The following is a 24562-nucleotide window of genomic DNA, read 5'->3' as shown; positions in this document are numbered from 1 at the left end:
GACAACGGTTTGCTCCTCAAAACATCTGGAGCACAACGCTTGACCATGCAGAGACAGTCGCTCTGCCCCTAAGAAAGAGACGAGAGAGGCAGCACCAGGACCGAGCACTTGACACCTTGCTTCACGGCATCGATATGCAGTAGTGTGATACCAATTCTGCGGAGACAGGGATTGCGCATTCGTGATCAACTATAGTCTCATTCGTGGTGCCAAACTGATTCATTTGGCTATAAGGTGGGGGGGGGTGGGAGGCGGGGGGATTCATAATATCCAGATTTGATCAATAGCCTACGGTACTGTGTGATATCGTTGGACCTGCGATGGGCTACAACGTAGGGGGATATGGAATGGCTCGCTCGGGAATTTTTATCGTGTTGATGGGGTTGTGGAGGTTTAGCTCTGCTTGCCCTGCATCCTGCACTTGCAGCATCTCAAGGCTTGTTTGTATCGATCCTGACCCAGGGATCGAGGATTTCCCTATCCTTACGTTAGATGACATGGAAATGGACATCAACATCACCGATATGTAAGTAAAATGAATGGCTACACCATTGTAGACATGGTAAAGCCTACAATGAACTGCACAATAGTATAAAGGTTAACGTTTTTAAGCACACCAATGTCAGATTGCTACAAACAAATACATAATAAAAGGGGTGTTTACTATGCCATGCATGCTGTTAAACTCTCATGTTTCTCAGTTTTGTATGGAAACAACAAGCAACAACAAGCAAAGACAATAGTGTGGGATAATTATCATGCAAAGGAGAGTTTTGTGCTTGTGACTGAGTGTGTGTGACTGTGTGTGTGAGCTTGCGTGTCTGGTGGTGTGGATGCGCGCTGTTTGGAATATTTGAATTCGGGTATTTTCCTCTAGAAACCAGGCCCATGCAGTGATAGTGGAAATTATATTATGGAGGATTATGGCACGATGTCTGCCGTGGCCCCAAAATACTGGGACTGTGGGAAGAACGAAAAAAAAACACGACGGAAAAATGTCAGATAATATTATGGACTCGAATCTATGTCGCCCCAACAAAATACCCAACGTAGCAATGAACTATGGAGTGGTTCTTGCCAATATCAAACAGGTACAGTGCCTTCAGAAAGTATTCAGACCCCTTGACTTTTTTCACATTTTGTTACGTTACAGCCTTATTTGAAAATGAATTAAATATATGTTTTTCCTCAGCAATCTACACATAATACCCCATAATGACAAAGCAAAGACAGGTTTTTAGAAATGTTTACACATTTATTACAAATTAAAATAGAAAGAAATTTCTATGAGACTTGAAATTGAGCTCAGGTGCATCCTGTTTCCATTGATAATTCTTTAGATGTTTCTACAACTTGATTGGAGCCCACCTGTAGTAAATGCAATTGATTGGGCATGATTTGGAAAGGCACACACCTGTCTATATAAGGTCCCACATTTGGCAGTGCATGTCAGAGCAAAAACCAAGCCATGAGGTCGAAGGAATTGTCCGCAGAGTGCTGAGACAGGATTGTGTCAAGGCACAGATCTGGGGAAGGGTACCAAACAATGTCTGCAGTATTGAAGGCCCCCAAGAACAGCGGCCTCGTCATTCTCAAATGAAAGAAATTTGGAACCACCAAGACTCTTCCTAGAGCTGGCTGTCTGGCCAAACTAAGCAATCGGGGGAGAAGGGCCTTGGTCAGGGAGGTGACCAAGAACCCAATGGTCACTCTGACAGAGCTACAGAGTTCCTCTGTGGAGATGGGAGAACCTTCCAGAAGGTCAACCATCTCTGCAGCACTCCACCAATCAGGCCTTTATGGTAGAGTGGCCAGACAGAAGCCACTCATCAGTAAAAGGCACATGACAGCCCGCTTGGAGTTTGCCAAAAGGCACCTAAAGACTTTCAGGCCATGAGAAACAAGATGCTCAGCTCTAATGAAACCAAGATTGAACTCTTTGGCCTGAATGCCAAGCATCACATCTGGAGGAAACCTGGTACCATTCCTACGTGATGCATGGTGGTGGCAGCATCATGCTGTGGGATGTTTTTCAGCGGCAGGAACTGGGAGATTAGTCAGGATCGAAGCAAAGATGAATGGAGCAAAGTACAGAGAGACCCTTGATGTAAACCTGCTCCAGAGTGCTCAGGACCTCAGACTGGGGCAAAGATTCACCTTCCAACAGGACAACGACCCAATGCACACAGCCAAGACAACCCAGGACGGGCTTCGGGACAATTCTCTGAATGTCCTTGAGTGGCCCAGCCATAGCCCGGCATTGAACCTGATCGAACATCTCTGGAGAGACCTGAAAATAGCTGTGCAGCGAGGCTCCCCATCCAACCTGACAGAGCTTGATAGGATATGCGGATAAGAATGGGAGAAACTCCCCTAATACAGGTGTGCCAAGCTTGTAGTGTCATACCCAAGAAGACTCAAGGCTGTAATCACTGCCAACGATGCTTCAACAAAGTACTGAGTAAATGGTCTGAATAATTCAGTAATTTTGATATTTCATTTTTAAAAATGTAAAAAAAATGTTTTATTACATTTATAAAAAACAGTTTTTGCGTTTTCATTATGGGGTATTGTGTGTAGATTGACAAGGAAAAATGTCAAGGGGTCTGAATACTTTCCGATGGCAGTGTATGTAGCTCAAGGTCACAGTGGTATGTGTATAAGACAGTTTGCTTGCCATTTATTAGGCTTAGGCCACAATTTTTTGAATTGCCAGAGGTGCACGGGGTGAGGTCTGTGTAGAGAAGATAGTCTATAGTCCTTACCACTGAAAGTTGTTGGTGATAGTGAATTATATCAGGCTTGTTATTGCAGCATATGTAGGCCTGTAGATTTGCCATATTTCAGTACAGTATGTCTAAACAATACATGTATATTCAGGCTCATATCATTCTCAGAGTAAGATGTAGCCTAGTGTAGAGTACTGTAGATTAGTGTGCCTGTCACGTACATGGCTCCTAAACAAATCCAGATAGTGAGCAAACTATCGACACCAGCGTGCAGGTGCCAAACATCTAGACAGGGTGGTGTTTTATTTAACTGTCTTGTCCGAGACCCTGTCCACCTTCCTTACTTTAATCAAAGGAAAACCTTCATTGACGACGGTCTACTGGCATGTCACCTTGGCATACAAGGCATTCTCATTAAAGATTGAAAATGTAACATCTAGTTAATTCTAAACCACCATCACCCATCCAGGAGTTGTGTACTCTAGCATAAAGATGTATCTATCATCTTAGCTGTTCTAGTCAGTAGATAAAGTATTTGGAGGAGTGTCTGAAGAGACACCAGTTTCTACCACTATCAAAACAGTTCAGAATCCTGTAAAACTGCCCAACGTGGGCATGATGGCCAAATAGTCAGATATTTCCATATGTTTGAAAATACTATCCATCTATTGTCCCTGTATATCATCAGACACTAAATGTCTAAAAATGGCTTGAGAAGTACGTTTTAAACCTTGGTGAAGGTCTATTGACCAACACGTTGGTTTACCATACAAGAATGTCAGTGTGCTGGAGTTTCTTTATGAATAATTTTGAAAGGGAGTGCTATTTAAAATACTAATTTAGGGACAAGAACATGTGAATGTACTTTATTTATAATAATAATAATTTGTAAATGTTGTATTTCAAATTTACAGATACATTGCAAATCAAAATCGACTATTTGACATTAATGATAACAGCTTGAAGTACTACTCGAATCTCAGAAATCTGTAAGTATTAGTACTACTCAAATGTTAATGTCATTACCCAGACTATTGTAGCATGTTATGGAATATGTCATGGCCAAAAGTTTTGAGAATGACACAAATATTAATTTCCACAAAATTCAGTGTCTTTAGATATTTTTGTCAGATGTTACTATGGAATACTGAAGTATAATTACAAGCATTTCATAAGTGTCAAAGGCTTTTATTGACAATTACATGAAGTTGATGCAAAGAGTAAGTATTTTCAATGTTGACCCTTCTTCTTCAAGACCTCTGCAATCCGCCCTGGCATGCTGTCAATTAACTTCTAGGCCACATCCTGACTGATAGCAGCCCATTCTTGCATAATCAATGCTTGGAGTTTGTCAGAATCTGTGGGTTTTTGTTTGTCCACCTGCGTCTTGAGGATTGACCACAAGTTCTCAATGGGATTAAGGTCTGGGGAGTTTCCTGGCCATGGACCCAAAATATCGATGTTTTGTTCCCTGAGCAACTTAGTTATCACTTTTGCCTGATGGCAAGGTGCTCCATCATGCTGGAAAAGGCATTGTTCGTCACCATGGTTGGGAGAAGTTGCTGTCGGGGGATGTATTGCTACCATTCTTTATTCATGGCTGTGTTCTTAGGCAAAATAGTGAGTGAGCCCACTCCCTTGGCTGAGAAGCAACCCCACACATGAATGGTCTCAGGATGCTTTACTGTTGGCATGACACAGGACTGATGGTAGCGCTCACCTTGTCTTCTCCGGACAAGCTTTTTTCCTGATGCTCCAAACAATCGAAAAGGAGATTCATCAGAGGAAATGACTTTACCCCAGTCCTCAGCAGTCCAATCCCTGTACCTTTTGCAGAATATCAGTCTGTCCCTGATGTTTTTCCTGGAGAGAAGTGGCTTCTTTGCTGCCCTTCTTGACACCAGGCCATCCTCCAAAAGTCTTCGCCTCACTGTGCGTGCAGATGCACTCACACCTGCCTGCTGCCATTCCTGAGCAAGCTCTGTACTGGTGGTGCCCCGATCCCACAGCTGAATCAACTTTAGGAGACGGTCCTGGCGCTTGCTGGACTTTCTTGGGCGCTCTGAAGCCTTCTTCACAACAATTGAACCGCTCTCCTTGAAGTTCTTGATGATCCAATAAATGGTTGATTTAGGTGCAATCTTACTGGCAGCAATATCCTTGCCCATGAAGCCCTTTTTGTGCAAAGCAATGATGACAGCACATGTTTCCTTGCAGGTAACCATGACTGACAGAGGAAGAACAATGATTCCAAGCACCACCCTGTTTTTTAAGTTTCCAGTCTGTTATTTGAATTCAATCAGCATGACAGAGTGATCTCCAGCCTCACACCTGTGTTAACGAGAGAATCACTGGCATGATGTCAGCTGGTCCTTTTGTGGCAGGGCTGAAATGCAGTGGAAATGTTTTTTGGAGATTCAGTTCATTTTCATGGCAAAAGGGGACTTGGCAAATAATTGCAATTCATCTGATCATTCTTCATAACATTCTGGAGGATATGCAAATTGCCATCATACAAACGGAGGCAGTAGACTTTGAAAATTAATATTTATGTCATTCTCAAACCTTTTAGCCACAAATGTAGAGTAGGTTATGCTGAACTTTGTTAATGTGTAACTGACTTTTAAAAAGTTCTCTCTTTCTAAATATCCCTCTCTGAAACAGAACTGTGACAAATACGGGACTGACTTCTATCTCATCAGAAGCCTTTTTCAACAATACAAGACTTCAATATCTGTAAGTACTGTAGTCTTTGATTGATCCTCTGTTTGGTGTTTTTCTTCTCATCCTTCTCCTCACAGATTTAGTTAATGTACTCTCAAAGAGAAAATCTTGGGGCCACAAGCCAGTCAAAAACAATTAAGCCAAGTTCATATTATAGGGATGTAGATTTTTACTATTTACCTCACACTGAAGTCATGACTTCTAGTTGTGTGGTAATTATGGTCTAAATCTGCATGGATTGGCATGATGATGTATAGTCGAAGGAGTTGGGACCAGGGCATGGTAAGGCTCATGACTGGGTAACAGGACGACACGCTCAGCAAACAGTGAGGAACATTGTGTTTAACTGAGCTGTGTGATCACTGCCAATAGAGATCCTATTAAATTACTAGAGGAGCTATGTCATTAAACCAAAAAAGTTCCAGAATAGGGTGAAAATGGCAGCCATATTGGTCAGGAAGAAATCCAAACCAGTCTATTTGGAATGAATGGCAGTAGAGGTATAATCCTGATTTTACTTATGCAGGAAAGGAAAATAAAAGTAAGACATGATATATAAGAAATGGTGTAATAGAATTATTGTCAACCTAAAAGTGTAATGTAATTATAAATGCAGTTTATATGGGTTATATACCAATTTTCTATATAGATAGCCTCTAAAAATATGTAAACAGGCCATAAATGTCTACATTTTTGTTTTCTTGGAACGCTGAGTGCTATTATATGATGCAATATCAGTACTTGTTGCATTTACAACTTGTCTAAATCCTACCATCAACAGATTTCAGCCTGTGAATGACTGTGGATTGACTGCATTGTTTGATTGGAATGTTGGCGTATTGCCAGTGAATTCATTGAAATGTATGGAATTGGCCTCCCGGGTGGCGCAGTGGTTAAGAGCGCTGTACTGCAGCGCCAGCTGTGCCACCAGAGACTCTGGGTTTGCGCCCAGGCTCTGTCGTAACCGGCCGTGACCGGGAGGTCCGTGGGGCGACGCACAATTGGCCTAGTGTCGTCCGGGTTAGGGAGGGTTTGGCCGGTAGGGACATCCTTGTCTCATCGCGCACCAGCGACTCCTGTGGCGGGCCGGGCACAGTGCGCGCTAACCAAGGTTGCCAGGTGCACGGTGTTTCCTCCGACACATTGGTGCGGCTGGCTTCCGGGTTGGATGGCGCTGTGTTAAGAAGCAGTGCGGCTTGGTTGGGTTGTGTATCGGAGGACGCATTACTTTTAACCGTCGTCTCTCCCGAGCCCGTACGGGAGTTGTAGCGATGAGACAACATAGTAGCTACTAAAAACAATTGGGGAGAGAAAAAGGGGTAAAATTCAAATAAAATAAAAAAGATGTATGGAATCATTGGGAACCTGAGTGGTGCAGCGGTCTACGGCACTGCATCTCAGTGCAAGAGGCATCACTACATTCCTTGGTTCGAATCCAGGCTGTATCACATCCGGCCGTGAGTCTCATGGGGAGGCGCACAATTGGCCCAGCGTTTTCCGGGTTTGACCGGGGTAGGCCGTCATTGTAAATAAGAATTTGTTTTTAACTGACTTGCCTGGTTAAATATATGTATCTTTTTTAATTCCTCTAAAAGGATCTGGCTAGCTAGCTACAGTGTGGATCAATTCTTAAAATTCATTATTTTACACAGGGGTTGGAACCAGTTCAGGGAACAGAAGCAAAAACCTGAAAATAAAGGAAGGAACAGAATCAGAAAAGGGAACGAAAGTGCTCTATACTGTTCCGGAACAGAACCGTCATTTGAAAAGCATGGGAACCAGTTAATAACTTTATTTTATGTTCTGGCCATTTTTCTTCTTCAGTCCCACAAATAATGCAACAAGGCGCCTATGCCAAAGCCCTCATTCCGTCACACAGAAACTTATTCCAGTGTCTGCCTGCCAGCTGTAAATCTTTGCCTATATGTGTGTGTGTAGGCAACGTGCCCCTCTCCCTCTGAAGTATAGGCTACTGTAGCCTACTGATGGCGTTACAAGCGTGATTAAGAAATTAGAGAGGGATTTTTAATTGGAGAAGAATGGATGAACCTTTTCAGTGCTCGTTACGTATACTATAGTATTCACATTTCACATTGGATTTATTAACTACAAAAAGGTAAGACTTTAGAAGCTTTTCATTTAGAAGGTTTTTAATTCTGGTGCCGCTCTGCACACACAAGCATGTTCGCTAGCTAGCTAGCACTGGTCCAACTCTCAGAGGTTCAAAGACATTCAATGTTCCTCTAAAGAAGCCACTCTTTCGTAGGTATAATACTGTGGCCCTCAGATAATGCATGTCATACCAAGATGGCCAGTATTTCAAGCCCCCCACCCCCCTGGAACAGTGGAATGGAACAAAAAAAGAATGGTTCTGTTCAGAATGAAACTATTGGTAAATATTTTTGGTTTACAACCCCTTACACAATATCTTATCAAATCACTGGCAAACCATGGTTGACCAACTCCCTGACCAAAATGGCTGACCTTTATCCCATCATTAGAAGGTTCAAGTCCATTCTAGTATTCTAATTACTAAATCTATGTTACTGCCAATCAAGGGAATAATTCTAATCAGTAGGAGAGGCGTAAGAGAGGAAGGAGTCCTGTCCGCACAATGCAAAGATAATGGCTGGACTATCGAAACCATACTTTTTTCATGCATAGTTAAACTGTACAAGGTGCAACATTTGAAAGGTGATAGAGCAAATAGAGCAAGCGTTCCAACTGTTTGGTTGTAACGACACACTGGTTATATACATTGATTGTATTATTTATGTTTGACCTACATGAGTTGTTTCATTGTAACCTTTATGATGTATTACTTTGACTTGTAGGAATCTGAGAGACAATAACTTGTCAACACTGTCCTGGAGGACATTCATAAACTTAAACATGACATCTTTGTAAGTACCTATCTCTATTTACTATGTTATGGGACTTATGTTATAGATAAAATATGTGATAGGAAGTATTTGAGCGTACTGTGTGTGTGTTAATGCTCAGTTTTTTCCCCTCTAGTCCTCTCCTGTCTGGTAACCCTCTGGAGTGTGTATGTGAGAACATGTGGATCAAACTGAGGCTGCAAGAGGACATTGACAGTGCAGAAAGTCAACAGCTGAAATGCATAGACGACCTTGGAGTGAGGAGGGCCATCTCCAGATTAATTCTCCCTGATTGTGGTAATGCCAACGAGAGAGAGAGAGAGAGAGAGAGAGAGAGAGAGATGCAACCAAAGAAAAAGACCACCTATACACATACAAAGCTCTCCCTCACCCTCCATTTGGCAAATCTGACCATAATTATATCCTCCTGATTCCTGCTTACATGCAACAATTAAAGCAGGAAGCACCAGTGACTATGCTTGAGGCAAATAACACTGAAACATGCATGAGAGCACCAGCTGTTCCAGAAGACTGTGTGATCACGTTCTGCGCAGCCGATGTGAGTAAGACCTTTAAACAGGTCAACATTCACAAGGCCGCAGTGCCAGACGGATTACTAGGATGTGTACTGCGAGCATGCACGACTCCAACACCATCATTAAATTTGCCGATGACACAACAGTGGTAGGCCTGATCACCGACAATGACGAGACAGCCTATAGGGAGGATGTCAGAGAGCTGGCCGGGTGATGCCAGGACAACAACCTCTCCCTCAACGTGATCAAGACAAAGGAGATGATTGTGGACTACAGGAAAAAGTGGACCGAGCATGCCCCCATTCTCAATGACGGGGCTGCATTTGAGCAGGTTGAGAGCTTCAAGTTCCTTGGTGTCCACATCGCCAACAAACTAACATTGTCCAAGCACACCAAGACAGTTGTGAAGAGGGCATGATGAAACCTCTTTCCCCTCAGGAGACTGAAAAGATTTGGCATGGGTCCTCAGATCCTCAAAAGGTTCTACAGCTGCACCATCGAGAGCAGCTGTAGAACTGGTTGCATCACTGCCTGGTATGGCAACTGCTCGGCCTCTGACCACAAGGCACTGCAGAAGGTAGTACTTACGGCCCAGTACATCACTGGGGCCAAGCTTCCTGCCATCCAGGATCTTTATACCAGGCGGTGTCAGAGGATGGCCCCAAAAATTGTCAAAGACTCCAGCCACCCTAGTCATAGACTGTTCTCTCTGCTGCCGCATGGCAAGCGATACCGGAGCACCAAGTCTAGGTCCAAGAGGCTTTTAAACAGCTTCTACTCCCAGGCCATAAGACTCCTGAACATCTAATCAAATGGATACCCAGACTATTTGCAGTGCCACCCCCTCTTTACACCACTGCTACTCTCTATTGTCATCTATGCATAGTCACTTTAATAACTCTACCTATATGTACATACTACCTCAAATAACCGGTGCCCCCGCACATTGACTCTGTATCGGTACCCACCTGTATATAGTCTTGCTATTGTTATTTCACTGCTGCTCTTTAATTACTTGTTACTTTTATTTCTTATTCTTATCTGTATTTTTTTAAACTGCATTGGTTAGGGGCTTGTAAGTAAGCATTTCACCTGTTGTATTCGGGCATGGGACTAATACATTTTGATTTGATTTGTACAGTAAAACAATGTTGTTAAAAGTTCTGTTTACGTTTGTCTCACAGAGGCTCCCGCAGTGGAGGTCAGTCCCTCTATCGTCACAAAGACGGAGGGAAGTGATGTCACAGCAGTGTGCAGTGCAACAGGGTCTCCTGCCCCTGAGATCTCGTGGAATTTGGACACCATCTTCACCAGCTATGAGGTGAGATGATCTCTGTTTTGGTATATTATGAAGGCACAATCCTCTGACTATTACTAGAGTTAGGATGATGAGGCCATGTTGGTATGGAATAACTCCTGACTTTATATGTAACTGAACCACATAGCACTACATTTGATTCATTATTTTACATGAAACTTGTCACAAGTTTTTACATTTCAATACATATATTATGAAAAGCAATATCTAATTGTTTTATAATAATAGCAGTACATTATTCCATACTTTTAGAAGGTGTTTTAGAACTTACAGCATTTAAGATTTTAACTCCAGATTTTTCACTATGATCACAATGATATGTTAACTGAATCTACCATGTATTATATGTAACTATTAATAATACCACTAATTATTGCGCTAATAATGATAAATGTATTTACAGGTCAATGTCTTGGAGCTGGAAAGCAATCTGACACTGTCAGGTCTCTCGCCTTCGGACAACGGCAGAGTGATCACTTGCAATGTGGAGAACGTAGTCGGCCAAACCGAGGCTTACCTCCAACTCAACATCCTCTGTAAGGGCGTGTTCTGTTGTGTTGAGTACATGTGCCTTTTTTATGTACATTTTATTCTGGCACTGTGGTTGCAAAATGTCAAATGTCATTTTCACGGATGATTCTATAGTGTTTTTTCCTGGATCTATAGCATCCTTATATTTGTGGTCTACATTCTGAAAGACATTGTTTGGTGACTCTGTGTCCTTACTGAAAATAATGTTTCTCACTTCTCCTTTAGTACGGTCCACTATCCCTCAACAATCTGATTGACTCTACATGTCTTCCTGTCACCTTGCCATACTCTTCTCCTCCTGTTCAGCTCCTGGTTGCCCTCAATGCCTTACCATACCATACCCTCCCTCCATCCCTCCCACGGCACTCCTCCAGACCTCCTTCCTCGTGTCTAGCACCCACTCCCAGTATCCTGTGACTATTCTTCCTTTCCTGTTCCTGTTGTCTCTGTCAGTTTGCCCCACTATCCTGGAGCTGCTGGAGCCATTGAGACTCCACCACTGGTGTATCCCTTTCAGTGTGACTGGGAACCCCAAGCCCGAGCTGCAGTGGTACCACCAGGACCAGGAGCTCCATGAACAAGAGTATATCAAGACTGAGATCCACAAGAGCCTTGGAAGCGTTCACCACGGCTGCCTGCAGCTTGCCAACCCGACTCACATCCACAACGGGCAGTATACGCTGGTGGCCAGGAACGAGTTCGGGGAGGACCAGAAAGTCATTGACGCCCACTTCCTGCTCCCGCCAGACGAGGGCGACTATCCCTCAGGTCTCACTCCTGTTTCATTTATAGTTACTGCAATTCTATATAAGATGTTATATAATCGATATAAGCGGTTTTACACACTCTCAGATAAAAAGAGCGCTATGTAGAACGACCTGTTTTCAGATAGAACAGATCAGTTTCCAGATCGGGTCAGATAAAACCCTTTTTGGTTATAAATAGCATCCTTTCAAGGGTTTTATTTGGAACCAGATATTCTATGTGGAACCAAAATAGTTCTAAACGACCTGAAGTCTCCTACGGGGACAAATGGTTCTACATGGCACTCTGTTTTTCTGAGAATATACTGTTTTCTGTATAGCATAGTGTATGTAACGGATGTGTATGAATAACACGTCAACTCCCCTTTTCACTTTTTTCAGAACAGCCATATTACCCTTGTAAGTATTTCTTTAGACGTTGAATTTTGCTAAGAATTATCATTCTAAAATTTGCTGTTACAGAGACATGTATGTATGCGTTTTTCTCTTGACATGACATTAAGTTTAAGAGTTTAGGGATAATGACAGATTGACGATTCCTGCCTTGTCATCATTTCAATGTCCTCTGTCCACTGCTCGTCCTGTGCTGTGGGATATCGTCACCATGCTGGTCCTTAGACACCACTGGTAGGTGCTTTAACTTTGAAATCCTGTGGTCAACATGACATGACGTAGCTAACACATCTTTAATACTGTACATATCCCAACCAGACAGTATTTTCAGCGTTTGAGAGGAAATTAGATTAGATTATGTACTTCAATGTAAATGTTTGTATGCTTAATGCTATTTTCATTCTGTATTAAATCTGTATTTTTCTCTCAGACTCACCACTACCCCCAATAGACGACAGTGTTGCAGTAAGTTAACATACACACCATCATTTGTCATGCATGGTTATTTATATACAGTACTATAATGTAGTGCACTGATATTGGCAGGTATTGTATGTTGTCGAATGGTGTTTTCCCAGGTGTACGTAGTGGTGGGAATCGCTGGTGTGGCATTAATTGTATGTGTTCTGATGGTGATCATTCTGAAATACGGAAGAAACTCTAAGTTTGGGATGAAGGGTAAGATTTTCTCTTCAATCTCAGTTGAGTCGTTTTCCAGACCTGTATTAAGACTTGCAGGACTCAGTTGGATTCCCATTTAAATGATAATGAACATTGTGCACATTTCTACAGTATATTTAGTCCCACCACATTGCAGCTTAAGTTTTGCCACATAACAACATACAGAAGTCAAACATGAAAAAGACCTCTCACTCCTGTCATAATTATATTTCCTCCCACTGGGCTCCTCCACCTCCTCCTCAGGCTCCTCCTCCTCGGTCATCAGTAACGATGATGACTCTGCCAGTCCTCTTCATCACGTCTCAAACGGCAACAACACCCCGTCGTCCTCGGAGATGAGCCACGATGCGGTGATCATTGGAATGACAAAGATCCCTGTCATCGAGAACCCGCAGTATTTCCGCCAATCTGGCAGCATGCTGAAATCGGACACATGTGAGTTACCGTGCCGCCAAGTCCTGCTGGTGGCGTAACCTAGTATTTTTCTGATAAATCCATGACAGGGACACTGTGACTGGACTGTCTTCTCCATCCACTTCCTATCTGATGTTACCATGGCGATGACTTTGGTTGACCTCTTGCCGTGTGACCTGCAGTTAATGCTGTAGTATCAGACTATACCGTAGAGGCTATCACTCAGTGGAGGCTGCTGAGGGGAGGACGGCTCACTCATTATTATGAGCCTCCCCTGCTATCACTGGAAATACATTCTGACCATAGATAGCTTTGGTAAACCTAGACAAACACATCTGACTTTTGCACTTGTTGCCCTGTGAGAAATGTAGTTCTGTTAATGGCTACCATAACGCCTACCATAATGGCTACCAAACTGGTCTGACAAGCGAACAGTACATCATTCTATTTTCGTCTGTGGATATCCTCTATACAGCAGTAGACTAGGACTGTTGCTATAGCTTCAGTGTATGAAATGAGTAGGGCCAGGAGGTTTTCTTCACCTCTTGACCTGACAAATTATAACTAGGGCCAGGAGGTTTTCCTGGTCAGTTCACCCTTCTTAATAGGCCTTGTATGGGCCTTGGGCAGCAGATAGCCTAGAGCATTGGGCCAGTAACCGAGCCGACAAGAAGAAAAATATTTCAATGTGCTCTTGAGCAAGGCACTTAACCCTTCTTTGCTCCAGGGGCGCCAAAATACTATGGCTTACCCACCTATCCGGTGTATTTGACAAAACATCCTTTTTTTCATAGCCTAACTGTGTCTCTCTTTACATCCCAGTTGTCCAGCACATCAAGAGACACAACATTGTGTTGAAGCGTGAGCTGGGAGAGGGGGCCTTTGGGAAGGTGTTTCTGGCTGAGTGCTACAACCTGACTCCAGATCAGGACAAGATCCTGGTGGCTGTCAAGGTAAAGTACGGCCCTCCACGCAGTTATTTCAAACTATCAACATACACTTTACAAAAGTCAAATAATGAAACAATGGGTCTTTTGTTCTGGCTTTGATATAAAAAATTGCAGTTTGTGCTTTTCATTGTGCATTGTTTTGGATAATAGTACCACAAACTGATATCTCTTTGGATTTAATTTAACTTTGTAGGAAGGAGACTTTGAAAAAAATCAACAATCCCAGCAATCAGTTATGATAATTATATGTGCATGCGTACCCATGCACGCACATCCCTGTCTTCCTCAGACGTTGAAAGAGGCCAGCGAGAGTGGCCGTGCTGACTTCCACCGGGAGGCGGAGCTGCTGACCAACCTGCAGCACGAGCACATCGTCACCTTCTACGGCGTGTGTGTGGACAGCGACCCGCTCATCATGGTGTTCGAGTACATGAAGCACGGCGACCTCAACAAGTTCCTCAGGTACCGTCCTGTGTCCCGATGTCTACCTGTGTCCATTCTTCCTGTGTCTATATTGAATAGAAAGAAATAAGACGTGTACCAGTCAAAAGTTGGGACACACCTACTCATTCAAGGATTTTTCTTTATTTGGACTATATTCTGTAGAATAATGGTGAAGACATCAAAACTATTAAATAACACATACAGAATCATGTAGTAACCAAAAAAAGAGTTAAACAAATCAAAATATATTTGAGATAAAGTAGCCACCCTTTGGCTTGATGACAGTTTTGCACACTCTTGGCATTCTCTCAACCAGCTCCACCTGGAATGCTTTTCCTGCATATGCTGAGCACTTGTTGGCTGCTTTTCCTTCACCCTGCGGTCCAACTCATCCCAAACCATCTCAATTGGGTAGAGGTTGGGTGATTGTGGAGGCCAGGTCATCTGATGCAGCGCTCCATCACTCACCTTCTTGGTCAAATAGCCTTTGCACAGCCTGGAGGTGTGTTGGGTTATTGTTCTGTTGAAAAAGAAATGATAGTCTCACTAAGAGCAAACCAGATGGGATGGCGTAACGCTGCAGAATGCTGTGCTAGCCATGCTGGTTAAATGTGTATTGAATTCTAAATAAATAATTGACAGCGTCACCAGCAAAGCACCATCACACCTCCTCCATGCTTCACGGTGGGAACTCCACATGCGGAGATGATCCGTTCACATACTCTGCATCTCACAAAGTCACAGCGGTTGGAACCAAAAATCTCAAATTTGGAATCATCAGACCAAAGGACAGATTTCCAACGGTCTAATGACCATTGCTTGTGTTTCTTGGCCCAAGCAAGTCTCTTCTTATTATTGGTGTCCTTTATTTTTTCATTCATTTATTTATATATTTTACCTTTATTTAACCAGGTAGGCTAGTTGAGAACAAGTTCTCATTTAACACTGCGACCTGGCCAAGATAAAAACAAAGCAGTGCGACACAAACAACAACACAGAGTTAAACATGGAATAAACAAACATACAGTCAATAATACAATAGAAAAACAGTCTATATACAGTATGTGCAAATGAGGTAGCATAAGCGAGGTAAGGCAATAAATAGGCCATAGTGGCAAAATAATTACAATATCGCAATTAAACACTGAAGTGATAGATGTGCAGAAGATGAGTGTTCAAGTAGAGATACTGGGGTGCAAAGGAGCAAAATAATAAAATAAATAACAGTATGAGGTAGTTGGATGGTCTATTTACATATGGGCTATGTATGGGCACAGTGATCTGGGAGCTGCTCTGACAGCTGGTGCTGAAAACTAGTGAGGGAGATATGAGTCTCCAAATTCAGTGATTTTTGCAGTTCGTTCCAGTCATTGGCAGCAGAGAACTGGAAGGAAAGGCGGCCCGAAGGAGGAATTTGCTTTGGGTGGACCAGGTGGGTGCTGCTATGGTGACCAGTGAGCTGAGATTTGGCGGGGCTTTACCTAGCAACGACTTATAGATGACCTGGAGCCAGTGGGTTTGGCGACAAATATTTTATTTATTTACCTTTATTTAACTAGGCAAGTCAGTTAAGAACAAATTCTTATTTTCAATGATGGCCTAGGAACAGTGGGTTAACTGCCTGTTCAGGGGCAGAATGACAGATTTGTACCTTGTCAGCTCGGGGGTTTGAACTTGCATCCTTCCGGTTACTAGTCCAAACGCTCTAACCACTAGGCTACCCTGCCGCCCCAGCGAGGGCGAGGGCCAGCCAACGAGAGCATACAAGTTGCAGTGGTGGGTAGTATATGGGGCTTTGGTGACAAAACGGATGGCACTGTGATAGACTGCATCCAATTTGCAGAGTAGAGTGTTGGAAGCTATTTTGTAAATGACATCGCCGATGTCAAGGATCGGTAGGATGGTCAGTTTTACGAGGGTATGTTTGGCAGCATGAGTGAAGGATGCTTTGTTGCGAAATAGGAAGCCAATTCTAGATTTAACTTTGGATTGGAGATGCTTAATGTGAGTGTGGAAGGAGAGTTTACAGTCTAACCATACACCTAGGTATTTGTAGTTGTCCACATATTCTAAGTCAGAACCGTCCAGAGTAGTGGTGCTGGACGGGCGGGCACGTGTGGGCAGCGATCGGTTGAAGAGCATGCATTTAGTTTTACTTGCATTTAAGAGCAGTTTGACGCCACAGAAGGAGAGTTGTATGGCATTGAAGCCCGTCTGGAGGTTAGATAACAGTGTCCAAAGAAGGGCCAGAAGTATACAGAATGGTGTCGTCTGTGTAGAGGTGGATCAGAGAATCACCAGCAGCAAGACCGACATCATTGATGTATACAGAGAAAAGTGTCGGCCTGAGGATTGAACCCTGTGGCACCCCCATAGAGACTGCAAGAGGCCCAGACAACAGGCCCGCCGATTTGACACACTGAGCTCAGTCTGAGAAGTAGTTGGTGAACCAGACATAGTCTTCTAATGAATTAATTATTCTTTACCTCACGCTAGTCTCATTCCAAAGGTCGTAAGTTGTTGGTTATCTGCACAAACCCAGCCTTCAATATGAATCATCCATACATCAATTGTCTTAATCATTTATTTACTAACTAACTAAATCACAGAAATGCATAACAAACAACAATATATATGGTTACAAGGAAATGATAAGGGAAGTGGGTATGGACTGAGAAGGCCAGGAAAGACAAGTGACACTATACAGTTGATAATTATAATAATTTAAACGCTAATCCTTTGCACATGAATGCTCACTTATTCGGGAATAATTGCAATCAATATATATATTTACGCTCAGTGTGTCATCATGATCTCTGTAGGAATCGTCCGTCTTTCTGTTGGAAAGTTAAGCTGAACTTCTCTTTGCGTCCCTGGAGTCTTTCGTGGTTAGAATGGATACTTCAGAGTCCCATTCAGAAATCTTCTTATAGAATAGATGTTTCGGCGGTTGTCGGTCTTCACGTTCAGTCAACATAAATTCTAGCTGCAGACTAGTAATTAGTATCAAAGATTTGCTCTTATTCTGTCGGTATCGATAGTCTCAGAGTTGAACCATTTCCACCAGTGTAGCCAATGCTCCACGTGGTTTGGTCAGGAATTCAACAACTAAGGAATGCATGGTCTCTACTCAAACCTTAGCCCTCTAGGTAATCGAGGTACGCTTGGTCTGAAGTAGGCTTCTCCAGGTGGGGTTTATATTTGGAACAGCAGAAGAGGGCTGTCCCATGACGCCAGATCAATGTCTGTGCTCATGGGGCGGGCCAATGACTTAGTTAAATTTTAAAGGGAATTGGATTCTCTTTCATTAAACAGTTTAAAATCACATTACATCATTTCACAAATAGTTTCATCTTTACTCATTCATTTTATATAATAATTAGATGCAAATGTCATAACAGAGACTCATGTATAAACAGAGTTATGGTAATGTGGCTGTATTGTCTGTCATGAGGTCACAAACATTAGACAAAATGGACCGGTCAAAGCTGGATTCTCCACGGACTGTTTACACATTCTCTAAAACATGGATATTGTTCAGTTCTCAAGTTCTGTGAGGTAGAAGTTCCTTTGTTCTACTGTGAACCTTCTCTCTATACTGCATGGCCGGGGGGGAAGAGAGTCTCTTACAGGAATTTACGACCTGAGATAACAGAGCCTGGGTGGGAAGAGAGAGGTGGGAAGAGAGAGGTGGTGAGAGAGAGAGAGAGAGAGAGAGAGAGAGAGAGAGTTGGTGCTTGCTATATCCAAAGAGGGCCACGTCATGACAGTTAGGACCGTGAGCGTGGCTGAGGTGCACCCATGACCAGCTCGGAAACCAGATTGCATAGCGGAGAAGGTACGGTGGGATTCGAAATGGTCGGTGATCTGTTTGTTAACTTGGCTTTCGAAGATCTTAGAAAGGCAGGGTAGGATAGATATAGATCTGTTGCAGTTTAGTAGTAGTTTCTTTGCAGCAATACAACCATGAAGGCCTGATCCACGCAGTCCTCTCTGAATAGTTGATTTTGAGATGTGTCTGTTACTTGAACTCTGGAGCATTTATTTGGGCTGACATTTCTGAGGCTAGTAACTGTAATGAACTTGTCCTCTGCCGCAGAGGTAATTCTGGGTCTTTCTTTCCCACGGCGGTCCTCATGAGAGCCAATTTCATCATAGCTCTTGATGGTTTTTGCGACTGCTATCTTCTGTATACCATTTGTTTAACACTTTTTTTGGTTACTACATGATTCCATATGTGTTATTTCATACATTCATGTCTTTCCTTGTTATTTTACAATGTAGAAAATAGTAAAAATAAAGAAATATCCTTGAATGAGTAGGTGTGTCCAAACATTTGACTGGTACTGCATGTTAGTTTGACAGTGATACTGTATTTGAATTAAAACTGGAGAACTCCATTTCAATGCAAGTGTATGAGTTTGCACTTATCCTTCGCTGTAGTCAGCTGTAGGTAACTATAGTTGGCATTGTGTCTGACCCACCTGTGTTGTGGTGCAGGTCCCATGGTCCTGACATGGTGCTGATGGCTGATGGGCAGCACAGCCTGATGGTGGAGCTGACCCAGTCCCAGATGCTACACATCGCCCAGCAGATTGCTGCAGGCATGGTCTACCTGGCCTCCCAGCACTTTGTCCACAGAGACCTGGCCACACGCAACTGTCTAGTGGGAGAGAACCTGCTGGTCAAGATTGGGGACTTTGGAATGTCCAGGGACGTGTACAGTACCGACTACTACAGAGTGAGTCTCATACATACATACATACATACATACATACATACATACATGCATGCATACATACAAGCAGGACAGGAATACTCTCACATGTATAATTTTTATTTTGTTGCACAATCATTAAAAATCTATTTTTAATGCCATTTAAATGCAAATTCTATAATCTGCATATACATGCTGTTTCCATGGTTATAGGGGGCAACAGTGCAAATTGCACTGGCAAGGAGTTCATGGTTGACTTTGCGTTAACACTGCAATGCAAATTTTGCCGTGAATTCTACTACACTATTTTATGGCAAGTCTGTTTTTTTTACTGTTCTTAAAATACCAAGATTTCATGAAAACTCCTCTCCAGTATCCATTTCACATATTGTGAGGAAAAAATAATCTACCATAGTGGCTAGCCCAATCTGTCTCTGCTTTACCCAACTTTATTGTTGTTGTAATGCTGCACTGGGATTGGCTAGTTAAAGCACAAACCGATTGGGTGACCAGGCTAGCTGTTACTATCTAGTCTACACTAGAATAGTATAAACAGCCACTAGTGATTCTGGGTTAGAGTCCAGAATCTGTCACAGCCGGCCGCGACCGGGAGACATTTTTATTTTATTTTTTTACCTTTATTTAACCAGGCAAGTCAGTTAAGAACAAATTCTTATTTTCAATGACGGCCTGTTCAGGGGCAGAACGACAGATTTGTACCTTGTCAGCTCAGGGGTTTGAACTTGCAACCTTCCGGTTACTAGTCCAACGCTCTAACCACTAGGCTACCCTGCCACCATGGGGAGGCGCACAATTGGCCCAGCGTCATCCGGGTTAGGGGAGTGTTTGGCCAGCAGGGTTGTCTTTGTCCCATCGCGCACTAGCGACTCCTATGGCGGGCACGGTCAGAAGGTGCACGGTGTTTCCTCCGACACATTGGTACAGCTGGCTACCGGGTTAAGTGGGCATTGTGTCAAGAAGCGGTGCGGCTTGGTTGGGTTGTGGTTCGGAGGATGCACGGCTCTTGACCTTCGCCTTCGAGTTAAAATGGGTAAAAGTAACGCAAAAAAATGTTATCATGAAAAATTATAGTATAGACAACGCTACAGACATTACAGATAGTAATTTTAAGTCAGTAATATGATTTGTTAGTTCCAGACATGTTCTGTCTCCCAGTCAGCCACAGTCCTAGGGTCTATGTAGACAACAGTACCCTCTGCTGCTGACTGGCTCTCTCTGGGGAGAATCAATACAAAACAGATGAATGTAACTGAGACCCATCATCCCCCAATCAGATAGCAGCATATGAATAGGCCCACTCACTAATACACATATAGGAAGACCAAGAATGCAGCTGAACAGCACTTGGCTCAACACATGTAATAATTAGCCAGTTATTGTAAACCGACACATGTGATGTCAATATTAGCCATGGAAGAAGATTGTTAATACCATTACAGGCAAAAAATGAATTGTGCGAGTTGGGTTTAAATACATTTAAAAATATATATATATCACATCATGACATTGCATTCCACGAGAACTCTAGGCTCACACACAATATACATTTGTGTACATGTCATGTTAACCAAAGGCCTTATCATGTAGGTTGGTTACTGACCTGACTGACTCAGTCCTTTCAGCTTCTTGTGGAGCTAAGTGACTCAACACCTATCCATTTATCCCTTTCTCAGGGGGTAGCTTCTTTTCTTCACTACAGTTTGTTCTAACCTTCATCTCCTTCCTTTGACCTTCTCTGTGGTTTTCCTGGATGGTTCCTGATGGATCCTTTGTCTGTTTCCAGGTGGGGGGTCACACCATGCTGCCCATCCGGTGGATGCCTCCTGAGAGCATCATGTACCGGCGGTTCACCACGGAGAGCGACGTCTGGAGTCTGGGCGTGGTCCTCTGGGAGATCTTCACCTATGGGAAGCAGCCCTGGTACCAGCTCTCCAACAATGAGGTCAGTAGTCTCTTATGACAGACAGCAGCACTCAATGGGATTTGGTTCTGGGTTCTGAGATGACAAGGTCAGAGACAGAAGCTCAAACCTTTCCTAAAGTAGATTGACTACACTGGTAGCATAGTTAGGGACTTGTGTTTTGGACAGTCATGTCACATGACCTGGATTTTAAACTCTTATTTAAAGCTTTTTCAACAGTCCCCTTTTATTTTTATGTCAGATCATCCGGCACCATCCTCAGACAATTGCTTTAATTTGTGGTGTAATTTTTGGAAAATACTTAAAATAAAGGTTCACATTGAGGTCATGTGACATGATAGCCCAAAACACAGGTCCCTAACCATAGCACCTGACCTTCAGTGATGAGATTTATTGCCAAATACATCACTCTGCTGTTGTCTCTTTTTCTAATCTTAGTTACAGTAGGTCACATTTGTATTGTCCACATAGATTTGAAATGTATTATGAATATACAGTACCAGTCAAAAGTTTGGACACAACTACTCATTCCAGGGTTTGTCTTTTATGTCTTACTATGTTCTACATTGTAGAATAATAACGAAGACATCAAAACTATAAAATAACATTTATGGAATCATGTAGTAACCCAAAAAATGTCAAACATGTCTCAACCAGCTTCATTAGGTTGTCACCTGGAATGCATTTCAATTAACAGGTGTGCCTTGTTAAAAGTTTATTTGTGGTTCTTTCCTTAATGTGTTTAAGCCAATCAGTTGTGTTGTGACAAGGCAGGGGTGGTATACAGACGATAGCCCTATTTGATAGAATACCAAGTCCATATTTTGGCAAGAACAGCTCAAATAAGCAAAGAGAAATTACAGTCCATCATTACTTTAAGACATGAAGGTCAGTCAATCTGGAACATTTCAAGAACTTTGAAAGTTTCTTTAAAGTGCAGTCTGAAAAACCATCAAGCGCTATGATGAAACTGGCCTATGAGGACCGCCACAGGAAAGGAAGACCCAGAGTTACCTCTGCTGCAGAGGATAAGTTCATTAGTTAACAGCCTCTGAAATTGCAACCCAAATAAATGCTTCACAGTTCAAGTAACAGACACATCTCAACATCAACTGTTCAGAGAAGACCGCATGAATCAGGCCTTCATGGTCAAATTGCTTCAAAGAAACCACTACTAAAGGACACCAAAAAGAAGAGACTTGCTTGGGCCAAGAAACACGGCCAATGGACATTAGACCATTGTAAATCTGTCCTTTGGTCTGAATTTGAGATTTTTAGTTCTAACCACCTTGTCTTTGTGAGACGCAGAGTAGGTGAACAGATGATCTGCGCATGTGTAGTTCCCACCGTGAAGCATGGAGGAGGAGGTGTGATGGTGTGGGTGTGCTTTGCTGGTGACACTGTCTGTGATTTATTTAGAATTCAAGGCACACTTAACCAGCATGGCTACCACAGCATTCTGCAGCGATACGCCATCCCATCTGGTTTGTGTCTAGTGGGACTATGATTCGTTTTTCAACAGGACAATGACCCAAAACACACCTCCAGGCTGTGTAAGGGCTATTTAACCAAGAAGGAGTGTGGTGGAGTGCTGCATCAGATGACCTGGCCTCCACAATCTTCTGACCTCAACCTAATTGAGATGGTTTGGGATGAATTGGACCGCAGAGTGAAGGAAAAGCAGCCAACAAGTGCTCATCATATGTGGGAACTCCTTCAAGACTGTTGGAAAAGCATTCCTCTTGAAACTGGTTGAGAGAATGCCAATATTGTGCAAAGCTGTCATCAAGGCGAAGGGTAGCTACTTTAGGACTTTATTGGTTACTACATGATTCCATATGTTATTTCCTAGTTTTGATATATTCACTATTATTCTACAATGTAGAAAATAGTAAAAATAAAGAAAAACCCTTGAATTAATAGGTGTGTCGAAACCTTTGACGGGTACATAGGGAGGCGCACAATTGGCCTAGCGTGGTTAGGGTTTGACCGGGGTAGGCCGTCGTTGTATATAAGAATTTGTTCTTAACTGACTTGCCTAGTTAAATAAAGGTTAAATAATTAAAATAAAATAAAGTACTGTACATTTCCCAGCAATCTATTAAATAAACCAGTCTAAAAAACATCACCTTGGTGAACCTCACATTTGTTTAGACGCTGTTATCATATGAGCAATGGCTTCCTTGATTGACCCTGTGGGGATAAATGCATTTCATTTTAATTAAATTGAAAAAGTACTGAGCAGTGGTGGTGACCCGTGGTGCTCCCCCTACAGGTGATTGAGTGCATCACCCAGGGGCGCGTGCTGCAGCGGCCGCGTTCTTGTCCAAAGGAGGTGTACGACCTGATGCTGGGCTGCTGGCAGAGAGAACCCTACATGAGACTGAACATCAAAGAGATTCACAGCCTGCTCCAGAATCTGTCCAAGGCCTCGCCTGTCTACCTGGATATTCTGGGCTGAGTGAGTCTGATCGGCTGTGTTTGTGTATGGGAGGGAATGAGGGTGGAGTTGTGTGCGTATGAGCGAGCATACTGTTTGTATGGGTGCGAATAAGGGTGTTTGTGTGTGTGAGCATACTGTGTGTGTGTGTATGGGTAGGATGAGGGTGGAGGTGTGTGTGTGTGTGTGTGTGTGTGTGTGTGTGGTGTGTGTGTGTGTGCGTGAGCATACTGTATGTGTGTATATGGGTAGGATGAGGGTAGAGGTGTGTGTGAGCATACTGTATGTGTTTCTGTGTGCTGACTGTGCTTCTGCCTGCTCATCACATAGACAAAAGCCTTACATTTGATTGCCATTTCCTTTCCTTGTCCATTTGAAAATACTCTTAGGACCCGTTTCTCAAACCCAGATTAAAAGAATCCTGGAGTAGGCCCAATTCTGGTTTAGTTCATCAAGAGCAAAAAATAGGATTTCATAAACATCAGTTAACCTTGAATTACATACTCTTGGACTTTGACGGGGACTTTTTAAATAATAGTTAAGGGTGCTGTACTGCAGCGCCAGCTGTGCCACCAGAGACTCTGGGTTCGCGCTCAGGCTCTGTCGAAGACCGGCCCAGGCTCTGTCGCAAAAGGTCTGTGGGGCGACACACATTTTGCCTAGCGTCGTCCAGGTTAGGGAGGGCTTGGCTGGTAGGGATATCCTTGACTCATCGCGCACCAGCGACTCCTGTGGCGGGCCGGGGGCGCAGTGCACGCTAACCAAGGTTGCCAGGTTCACGGTGTTTCCTCCGACACATTGGTGCGGCTGGCTTCTGGGTTGGATGCGCACTGTGTTAAGAAGCAGTGCGGCTTGGTTGGGTTATGTATCGGAGGACGCATGACTTTCAACCTTCGTCTCTCCCGAGCCCGTACGGGAGTTGTAGCGATGAGACAAGATAGTAGCTACTAAACAATTGGATACCACGAAATTCGGGAGAAAAAGGAGTCAAATCCCCCCCAAAAAAGGACTAGGCCAAATCTGGGTCAGCGAAACAGATCACTGCATCTCAAAATTAGAATGGACACGTGCCAACATGGATACAGCATTTCCTTGTT

General features: G+C 43.1%; 1 protein-coding gene across 4 annotated transcripts; it reads left to right on the top strand.

Moving 5' to 3' along the window:
* The first annotated feature begins 320 nt into the window (after positions 1 to 320).
* Positions 321 to 24001, top strand: LOC115104744 (BDNF/NT-3 growth factors receptor-like). 4 transcript variants are annotated; one of them, XM_029626095.2, is made up of 18 exons: positions 321 to 526; positions 3644 to 3718; positions 5394 to 5465; positions 8288 to 8356; positions 8472 to 8632; positions 10056 to 10192; positions 10593 to 10725; positions 11174 to 11488; positions 11866 to 11883; positions 12103 to 12111; positions 12308 to 12342; positions 12456 to 12555; positions 12802 to 12993; positions 13795 to 13925; positions 14212 to 14384; positions 18867 to 19107; positions 20888 to 21046; positions 23301 to 24001. In XM_029626095.2, exons 1-18 carry the CDS (start codon positions 321 to 323, stop codon positions 23484 to 23486), a joined length of 2412 nt encoding a protein of 803 aa, XP_029481955.1. In that variant the 3' UTR covers positions 23487 to 24001. The 4 variants fall into 4 exon arrangements, with proteins under 4 accessions (XP_029481955.1, XP_064863613.1, XP_064863612.1 ...); XM_065007541.1 differs by lacking the exons at positions 11866 to 11883; positions 12103 to 12111 and adding an exon at positions 11949 to 11960; XM_065007540.1 differs by lacking the exon at positions 12103 to 12111.
* The last annotated feature ends 561 nt before the right edge of the window (positions 24002 to 24562 follow it).

The sequence above is a fragment of the Oncorhynchus nerka genome, linkage group LG22 (genome assembly GCF_034236695.1).
Source record: "Oncorhynchus nerka isolate Pitt River linkage group LG22, Oner_Uvic_2.0, whole genome shotgun sequence".
Classification (NCBI taxonomy): Eukaryota; Metazoa; Chordata; class Actinopteri; order Salmoniformes; family Salmonidae; genus Oncorhynchus; species Oncorhynchus nerka.
Note: the sequence above shows the minus strand (reverse complement) of the source record. Positions and strands in the feature narration are given on the sequence as shown.